Source organism: Phocoena phocoena, chromosome 6 (assembly GCF_963924675.1).
Source record: "Phocoena phocoena chromosome 6, mPhoPho1.1, whole genome shotgun sequence".
In the NCBI taxonomy this organism is placed as follows: Eukaryota; Metazoa; Chordata; class Mammalia; order Artiodactyla; family Phocoenidae; genus Phocoena; species Phocoena phocoena.
The window spans coordinates 89,548,327-89,558,531 of NC_089224.1; the positions used below are offsets into that span (position 1 = coordinate 89,548,327).

General features: G+C 45.0%; 1 protein-coding gene across 2 annotated transcripts in view; it reads left to right on the top strand.

Moving 5' to 3' along the window:
* The window catches only part of ZNF462 (zinc finger protein 462), an 83,863-nt gene extending 74,177 nt beyond the window's left edge, over positions 1-9,686 (top strand). The window contains exons 10-12 of one of the 2 annotated variants that reach the window (XM_065879286.1): positions 2,653-2,785; positions 7,317-7,440; positions 8,561-9,686. In XM_065879286.1, coding sequence (XP_065735358.1) covers positions 2,653-2,785; positions 7,317-7,440; positions 8,561-8,768 — 465 coding nt within the window. In that variant the 3' untranslated portion in view covers positions 8,769-9,686. The remainder of the gene's footprint in view (positions 1-2,652; positions 2,786-7,316; positions 7,441-8,560) is intronic. The other variant, XM_065879287.1, reaches the window with a different exon arrangement.
* Positions 9,687-10,205: the final 519 nt, after the last annotated feature.

Below are 10,205 nucleotides of genomic sequence, written 5' to 3' on the forward strand. Positions count from 1 at the left end.
TAAAACCCTCTAATTACATAGCAAAATTTTTCATTTTTATTTTTAAACAAAGATTTTAGAAATCTTCAGGACAAATAAATCCTCGGTGAGCCCCGGGTGAACGTTATACCATGAAAATGTCATGTACTCATAAAATTGTGCAGAATCCAAAATGCTAACAGTTTTCCTGTAAAAGGAAAAGAAACAGGAAGGAGGAAAAGAAAAAATAACATTTGGTTTGGTGACAGATCTCCTTCTGTCACTGTGAGTTCCTTGATAGGCACAGGGCCTGGCATACAGCAGGGCCCCTGGGAGTCCTGAATGAATGAATGAATGCAAACTGCTGGATTAAAGATGTTTGAGGATTGTTTTTTGGCCTTTCTTGGTTTCATTTTTTTTTGTTTGCTGGCAATGCCCACCTCTCCTGCCCCTTCTACATGCTTATAGTTGCCCTGGCTGAAGCAGGGAGAAAGCTATTGGAAAAGGCTGCCTTTTAAAGTACTGATCATTTCAAAGTATTGTTTCTTTGCATATTTTGAAATTAGGCCAGTTGGAATCTTGCCTCCTTTTCCTGAAAAAAACTGGCAACCCAGAAAACTTTTATTCACATATTTGTCATAAATGCTATTTGATTAAAATGTCGACTTTGTGGTGAAACATAACTTCATAAATATGCACTTACGATACTTATATGTGTTTCCAAAAGCCAAAATCGGAAAAGGCCACATTCCCAGAAAGGGGAAGGAAACCACAATTTGGTGAACTATTTATTGTGTTTCGTATACTATGCTGGCCCCCTTTTACAAACAAGGACACTGAGGACATTTATGTTCAGTAATTTGCCCGGAGTCTCATGGTTCACGGGGAACCCGAAACTTGCGCTCAGGTCTGTGTTACAAATTTTTAAAAACCTGTATAGGTCAGTAGGAGTGAGGATAGTACATAGAGAAAGCCCTAATTGGGAAGGTACTTTGTTCAAAAGTCCTTTGCCGGCTGATACCGTGAACTCAGAAAGAAAGAAAGATTCTAACTTGACTTCCTCCTCTTCGCCTTAGGCTATTCATTTTTAAAACTTTTTTTCACGAGCAGAACAGGAATTTGCCTTCTCTGAGGGTTTACTGCTGAGAGTGACGAAGAGGTCTTTTCCACCCTCATGCTGAGTTGTTTTCCAAGTCAACTGATTTCATGGATTTCATTCAGTGGATTGTTTCTCTTGCTTTAAGAGAGCTTTCATCCGGAGGGTTCTTGCTCCTTTTCAACGCGGCCGACCCCCAACATGATGTGATGGGGGCGGTGATAAGCTTTTTCACAGCACTGTCTGTTGGCCCTGATGCTCTGAGGCTCTTTCTCTCGCATTTGTCACAGTTGATGATGATGTTTCCATCTGCCAGGCATATGGAATTGGTGGTGCTCAGCACATCTTTGTTCCAGGCTGGTCCCAGGGAATATTTTGGAACTGTCTTGTAAATTCTCCCTGTCCTCTCCTGCGCCCTCATTACTCTCTCTCTCTCCTGTAGCAGCTATGGAAATCTGCCTTGGAGTCTCATTAATGAAGTCTGTCTTCCCTCCTCAACTAAACTCTGCGCCTCTGGAGGCCAGGACCGGGTCTTATTTATCTCCATGGGCCCCTTCCGTGGTCCCCACAGGGGAAGCACGGAACCCATCACTGTATTGGTTTGAGTCATTTTGTTGGCTAGACTCCTGTGCTGTCGTTGCTGGTAATTCTACACGTGCAACTGAAGAAGTTCTGAAAATAGATTAATTGAAGAGGTTGCATTTTGTACTACCATTGACATGAGAACCCCAAACAGAATATCCTTACAGAGTTTTCTCAGGGTGGATTTTTATTTCTCTTGGATGATATTTTGAAGACAGTTTGGATTCCCACATTATCCTAACCACGTTTTATGTAAACAAAAATCAGCCATAGTTAACACTTTAAAAGGGTTTTTAGGGATTTGTCATCTAGATTTTTCTCAGATAATCCCCAGCTGTGATGAATAGGTTGTGGTCAGCTTCAGAAACAGTAGTAACACTAAACAGTACCAATATTATTGTCTTACATCTAAACCGGAGTTAGGAATCGAATAGCTGTCGTTTGGTCAAGGCTAGGACAGCCCATAGCCCTCCAGCTTGATAGGCTCATGGTGGAAATGTTGTGACTCTGCTAGTCTTCAGGTTACTTACAGAGTCACTTCACCTCCAGAAACATAACTGCGTAAACATGCGTGTATGACACTTCTTATACATGTTTCCAAAAGCCAAAATCAGAAAAGGCCACATTCCCAGAAAGGGGAAGGAAACCACAATTTGGGTAGTTTACAGAAGGTACATCCTTGAATTCAACTCCAAAAATGTTTATTGGACACCTGTTCTACACCCCGGGCTTCACGATGCTTTTGATTTTCTGCTGACGGTAGCTCACGTTTCTTACTGAATTTGGTAAGGAAGGTCTGGTGTTGACACTTCCGGTGAAAATGAATGTGGAAGTAAACGGCAGGTACACCTCTGAGAGAGTCAGCGTGAAGAAAGGACCTCTTAGGCACTGGGGTTATTTGGTCCTGGCTCTAAAAGCACACCCACGGGAAAATGACGGCGGGAAGTTCTGTCCTCCGGGGAGAACCGCATTCAGTTGCGGTTTGTGATTCCACTGTCTGTTTGGGTCTGTTTCAGGTAAGCCGTAACTTTGAGCTGGTTGGACGAGTTAACTTGGATCAGCTGGAACAGATGAAGGAGAAGATGGAGAGCTCCAGCAGTGACGAGGAGGACAAGGAAGAAGAAATGAACAGCAAGGCTGACGGCAGAGGTAGGTCCCTCCCCTGCCCCCTGAGCCCCAGCTGGCACCCAGCCCGGCCGTGCTGAGATACAAGGGGAGGCAGAAGGTTGTTGTAGGGGCAACAGAAGGAATGGACTGACTTAAGAAACACACCAGGGGCTGTGTCCTGTAAACTAGTACCAGCTCTAGAAACTCCCAGGAAATACATTCGGTAAAAAATACGTGGCGATGATTGGTTTTTTATTCAGGAAAACTGGTGTCTTGGGAATCTGCAGAATAAGGACAGACAGACAGCAAGATGGATGGTCCTGTAAAAGCTACTGAGGAATGTAAACGAGCTTCCGATTGAACGCTTATTTCAAATTGCTTCTGCTGGGCTGGGGGGAGCTGCAGGGGGCTTGAGCTCTCTCCATGTGTCCTGCACGGTCCTCCTCTCACCCCCCTTGCTACTGCTTTTGCTTTGTAAAGAGAGCGAGAGAGACCAGGGGCTTTTATTTGGCTGTGTTTACGGGGAAGGGTTTTGTGGTATTTTTGTATGAGTTTCTGTGAGTCTATCATTATTTTCAAAGTGAAGTTTTTCAAAGTATATTTAGTTGTAGACATACGTTTACATGGTCTAGAGTTGGTATTCTATATTGCTCGACATAGAACCTTATGGCAAACCCAAGACTCTCCGTAAAGGATGTAGGTTGGGATATCTTACTTTAGTTATTGCAGATTTATCAAAAGCACATGGATAACCTAGACCTGAGAAATGAATGTGATAGACATCATCCCAGTGATGAGAAGAATGGTATTAGTTGCCATTACTGAGCAGCCGGATGTGCCAGGCCCGGTGCTCGTGGGTTTTATACTTTTTATCCTTAACGTTACACGATGTTAGAGGCTCTGTAGTTGGTCTGCCTGGATTTGGCTCCCAGTCGCGCTACTTGTTGGTTATGTGACTTTGGGTAAATTATTTTCTCTCTTTATGCATTCGTCATCCTAGGGTTGCGTAAATCTTAAATGAGAGAGCACACAAATGTTAGTCTAGTTCCTAGAACATAGTAACCAGCTAATAATAATGATAAAACCCTGCGACGTAGATGGTGTTATTGCCATTTTTACAAATGGGGAAACAAAGGCCCAGGATACTTAAGAGCTTGTTCAAAGTTTAAAAGAAAAACCACTGGAGGTTGACTCTAAGTCTTCTGGCTCCAGAGGCAAAACGTCTTTTACACTATACACCATCTCCCCTACCCTTTGGACAGCGGGGTGATCCTCACTGAAGGGAACCTGCCCCTGAATTCCGTCAGTCCAGCGGCCCTTAGGCCTCACTCTAAGGGGCGCTTTTGCGGAATTTCTTGGCTTTTCTTCCTTGGTCAGCCTGCAAGCCTAAGAAAGCCGACTTGGTGGCCGTTCCCTCTGCGGTTCTCCCTGTTCTTCTTCCTGACTTGCCCTGACTTCCAGCCCCATCCCCATCCCCTTGCCCACCATCTTTTACCTCTGCCGTAGTAGGAGACCACAGGTTTGCTGAGTGGGGATCCAGTTTGGCTCCTGAACCCCCGTGCCCGCGGTAAATGGATAAATAGAACACGCACACCATCTAGACTGATTGCCCTTGTCATGTTACAACTTTTATTAGGAGGGGCTGCAGTAATCTGTTTCTTACAAGGAAAATGGCTGTGATCTGAGAAGCATGGTTTTTAAATTTTCTTTCCCTTTATTTTTTTTTAGCATTTCACAGATATGTTCTTAGTGAGGAATTCTTTAACGTCTGTGCACTGTTTCCAGAGTTCTCTGGAAGAGGATGCTTGTGACAGAGGGTACACAGGCTCCTTTTCTTCATGGTGCTCTGTGCCCTACCGTTCCTCTCCAGGAAATGAATTAGTCCTCATTGGCTACCATGACGTTTTAATCTCTAGAGCCGAGCACACATGATTTTACAGGTTATAAGTATTGCAGAGGCAAGAACCTCCTTTAGTCCGCCCCTCCCCTGTGACGCCTCTAAACTAAATGGCAGTTAGCTGTGAGAGCACCAGGCACGCTCCCTCGCCCAGCCTGGCCGCCCCCTCGCACGGGCACTGTGGCATCAGACCAGCTCTGTTTGCCTGGAAAGAACTTCATGGTGTCTGATCGCCTGTCCCTGGAAAGTTTAGCATCCACATTCATGAGCCTTAACAGCATGGGGGAAAAAATCTTGGGGTGGAGAAGCCTGTATTCCTCTCTCAGCGGGTGGGGGAATTACATGAGTCACTTCTAGTAACGTTAATGGGAATTACTAGCCAAAACCTTCCCGTACCCCTCGCCGGATCCTTGAAAGAACAGCCTCCTTTGTTTCATTGCCTTTGAATCAATTTTCCACCATCAGGTGTATTCTTGCCAACCAGAAGAACCCGGCACACAATAGCCTCGGGGCGTTTTTGCCAGACGTCCTGTCTTCCAGGAGTAGAGAGCGGGAGGTGGCTTTAGCACAGCTCTCGGGGCTAATGGAGAGCCATTTGATGTGTGACAGGTAATGACTGGCCTCCTCCTTTGAGGATGAAACAGCATGAGCCCTTGGAAAGAATAGGTGGCTGGTTTCATGTTTCCTAAGGGTAAGCGAGTACGTGTGCCAGGGGCAGGCCCCGCGTCGGCAGTGTAGGTGCTCATCGGGCGCTCAGTTCGGGGGGCTCACGTCCTTGGAGCCACCCTGTTCCCAGCGTCCTTTCCCAGCACGAGAACCAGGGAGGGGACTGACTGTGGCCACATTGCAGGTCCTGCCTCAGAAGGCAGCTCAGAGGGAATCTGAAAGAGAAGAAACCAGGCGTGAAGAAATCAACATGAACCCAAGCAGGACCCTCCCCACCCCCTCTCATTATGCAGCTGGGAGGAGTTAGGAAGGCATTCTGCTGATTTCTTGCCCAAGATAATCCCTGCTAAGGAATTAATGCGCAGGGCAGATGGTGCTGTCTCATTTCCAATGAAAAGAATCAAGGAAGGTAGTCTGTGCAATTATTTTTAATGGCTTGTGTGGTGATCTTCTTAATTTGTGAGAAAATGTTTCATCTTTTGTTAAAACTGGCCCCATTCACAGAGCTTTTTGTGCTGAAGGTGAAGGCAGCGTAGAGACACCTGGCCTGTTAACGTCCTCCTGAGGATTTTTATCAGACGGAGTGTTTCAACCAGGAGACATCCTCCTGTAGCATCTTGTAGGTACAGACACACAGCGATCAGATACGCAGAGATGATCATTTCCCCGTGTGCTGCCCTCACTCTGCCGCGTGGCTGCAGGGCCGTCTCGGTCCTGCTGTTTATTATGCACGTAAAGATCTGGCCCTCTGTGGTATAATCAAAGACGTGTGGGCTTGGGACTCAGGATAACACAAAGGCCATATAAGCTCTCATCTTTGAGTTTGCCAGGAGGCGTGGTCTCTAAACAATTAGCCAGCCAGTCCACGTTTATCAGACCACTCACGTGTGCCCAGGGCCGTGGAGGAAATAAAACGACAGTCAACATTTGATGTTACCAACAGAGCTATCCAGAAATGTGTGCATATCCCCATGTTCAAGAATACACCAATTGGACTTCTCTGGTGGCTCAGCGGTTAAGAATCCGCCTGCCAACGCAGGGGACACGGCTTCGAGCCCTGGTCTGGGAAGATCCCACATGCCGCGGAGCAACTAAGCCCGTGCACCACAACTACTGAGACTGTCCTCTAGAGCCCACGAGCCACAACTACTGAAGCCCGTGCTCCGCAACAAGAGAAGCGACCGCAATGAGAAGCCCGCGCACTGCAACGAAGAGTAGCCCCTGCTCGCCACAACTAGAGAAAGCCTGCATGCGGCAACCAAGACCCAACACAGCCCATCCCCCGCCCCCCCAAAAAAAAAAATATATATATATATATACATACTGATTGAGGCATAGATGCTGGGCAGCTGGCCAGGAGCCCTTACTAGCTGAGGACACGCTTTCACATTCCAGACTCCCTGATGCCCGGGACTCACTCCTGCTAGGTTCTTTGCCTACAGATCTCATTCAGTGTTCGCAGTCATCCTGGGAGGTGTTGATTCTGATATCCATGGCAGATGACCACCAGTCGTGAGTCCTCAGCCTTCCTTGGAATGTGTCGAAGCCTTGAGGTCTTACCACGCTTTTCCTGATCTGGTGCTTTTTTAGTGAGCGGAGATAAACTTGTGTCAAATAGAAAATGAATACATGCTAAACTTGAGGCACTGATACAGAGCATCACAGAAGGGAGAGATTTGATAGGGGAAAAAAAATGCTCAGATGCCATTGGAATGAACAGAAGGGGTTCTTCAGGCAAGACAGACCCAGGTTATTTGTGATGGAAGCAACTGGGAGGTGAGGAGAAGTGAGGACACCTGGGGCTCGGGAACCACAGGAACAGTTCTTGCGAGAGTTTCAAGAAATATCCTTTGGTGAAAAGCCAGTAGGAGAAAGAGTAAGGAATCTGGAAATTGGTTGCACTGAATGGCTTTGGGACAGAAGGTAGGAGAGGAAGCTTCCTAATGGATGTTGACTTCTCTTCTGCCCACTCCCCGGCACACAGGTAACACTTCTGCTTTCTCCTCACAGATCTGATGAGATTTTCTGACCGTGGGGCTGCTATCAACACTGAGAAGCGTTTTCCATGTGAATTTTGCGGACGGGCGTTTTCCCAGGGCTCTGAGTGGGAAAGGCACGTGCTGAGACACGGCATGTAAGTCCCATGAAGGCCTTCGCCCATCGTGCGAGGTGGCGGTTTCTCCTGACAATACATAGACCCCTCTGTGTCACACTTCCGGGCATGGGAGGAGAGGCAGTTGTAACGAACTGGGTTTCTACCTTTCTGCTGGTTTTTAAATGGTCACCCAGACACAAGTCAAAGGAGGAAAGATCATCTTTACGAATGACAGATCCCGCTCAAGCCCTCGTGTAGAAGTGTAGCGCTCTCTCCAGCCCGTGTCCCTTCAGCTTTCATTAGCATGACGTTCTCTGATAGAGCGTGGACCGGGGTCCAAAGATCTGGCTTCTGTTCCTGCCTCTGTGATGACTCATTCCCTGAGTGGCCTTGAACCTTCCCACGCACCTCTTGGTGCCTTCAATGCTCTGCCTCGGGGACAGAGCCCGCTTCTGCCTGCCTCCCAGGTAGGTGGGAGCATACCTGTAGAGCACTCATAAGATCCTTGAACATGAAATTGTCCCCTAGATAAGGCACTTAGAGCCCAGCAGATGCTGGGAGAACCTAGGAGTTGGTCCTTCCAGCAGAAAATGCCCAGAAACGTGAAGCATCTAAACTTCAGAGGATGTAACTAAGCTCCCCAGGACATGGGTCCCGTCTTCAGGTTTTTGTTTTTTGTTGTTTCTATGATTTGTTTCTGGACCTATCTATTAAATCTTTAATACCTGAGTTGCTCGTTTAGTCCGAATAAATGTAGCAAACCTCCAAGCTTCTAGGCTCCTCTGATGGGTCTGAGCATAAGGCACTTCTGGCTGTGACCGCTTATGATTTATACTGTTCCCAGTACAGGAGGGAACATAAAATAATTATGTTGATCTGGAATCAAAGCATGGTATAATCAAAACATAGTATGATAATGGATATTTTTATAGGTTCAACTTTTTGTTAAGATGCCAGAAATATATGACCTAAGCATAACAGGTAGCAAGGATAAATCACTCACAGTTCAGTCATACTTGTAAGACCCCAAGACCTTTTTAGGATCAGAGAAATAAGGACATGAATGTTTTTTGTTTAACTAGAAAAAAAAAAAAATATATATATATATATATATATATATATATACACTCACCCTTCACTACCATGAATGTTTTTCCAGGGCGTTGAATGACACCAAGCTGGTGAGCCAAGAAGAAATCCACCTGAAAGATAGCATGGAGGACAGTATTCAGGTGCCCTCTATAGAGGAAAAGGAAGATGACGAAGCAATCGGGATAGACTTTTCCCTAAAGAATGAACCAGTAGCCATCTGTGTAGTAGCTGCTGACAAATCTCTCCTGGAGAATGCAGAGGCCAAAAAAGAATAAGCGTTTGGTGAAATTCTTAATCACCTCTTACTTGAACCGTGATGAAAAAAAGTGGGAGGGCCAGCTTGGGCTGAGAAGGGGGGGGACAGAAAAGAGAAGACAGAACAAAGCTGCTTTTTAGGACTGAACAATCTATTTTCAAAGCACTGGTACCTGTGTGAGTGAGTATGTAAATTAAAGTTATTTAAATGGTTGGAATATGTGGCTCCTTTTCCATCACTACATCTTTCCTTCTGGATCTTCATCGTGGAAGTTTCAGTTGTTGCGGAATACGAAGCACCTCCCTTGCACATGTGTGCGCTATGGTGGTCTCGGACAGTATGTGGAAACAGAAGCTCCGTGACAGTAGAAGACTTCTCTTAGGGGAACAACTTTTTGACGCACAACTTTTGGTGCGTTTTTCTAGTTTTAATACGTTAAGCTTTTTCAAGACCTAACTGCAGCCGCTTTGGGAAAAAACAAACAAAAAAACAAAAAACAAAACAAAAAAACTGCTTTGCCTAAAACAGTCACCTGTTTCCTAGTACCTCAAACTTAACCAAGGGAATTCTCTGCATTTGTCAGTACTACCTGTCGTCATTGTGGTTAAATGTAGAGAGAACTGCTGGGCAAGATGGTGAATGGAGAAAAAAAAAAAGAGTTTTAAAGAAAGGAACACAAATTGTGCTTAAAATCCCCACGTGGGTTTTATTTCTTAAAATACTGTGATTTTTTTAATTATTTTAGTAAAAAACAAAACAAAAAAAAGAAACAGACTTTAATTATTAGACAAATGTTTGTGAATTATCCTTTATTCCAGGTAAGCTGTTTTTTAGTGTTCAACTATAATTTAGAATTGGTAGATTTCGTGTGAGCTAATTTTAAGGTGACTGTGGAGTTTTGTTTGCCACACGTTTATCTTCTGTCAGTTTGAGTGTTACAAACACAGCACAATTCAGTTTTTCATATAAATTGTTTTTTGTGTGTGTGTTATTGTTGTTTTGATTTGGGGGCAAGGGAGATTTAGTTTTTCGTGAATAGGAACGTTTTTATTTTAAACATGGAAATAACAAAGAACTTTTTTTTTTTTTTTAATTTAACTAAAGAACCAAACTTTTCGGCACAGCTATGCAGCTTGTGGGCCAGACGAGGAAGTCCTCTTCACCCTTTTGTTGCTGTCAAATTTTACACATTATCTGTCTCACACAAATAATTTCTGTTAGGATGGGCTGGCTTTTGTGTGTGATTTTAAATCTGTGTTCTGTTTTTGTTTGCATTGTGTTTTTTGGGGGGTGGGGGGATTCTCATTTACTTTGCGGGACAAGGGGATGTGCTCAAATCCCATCCCTTTGGTGAGAGTGTTCACGAAATACTTATATCCTACAAGGAGCCTGGAGAACTACTTTTTTTTTTTTTCTTTAATCTAGCTGCCAGCTGCTCTGTTTCCCCATATTAGCT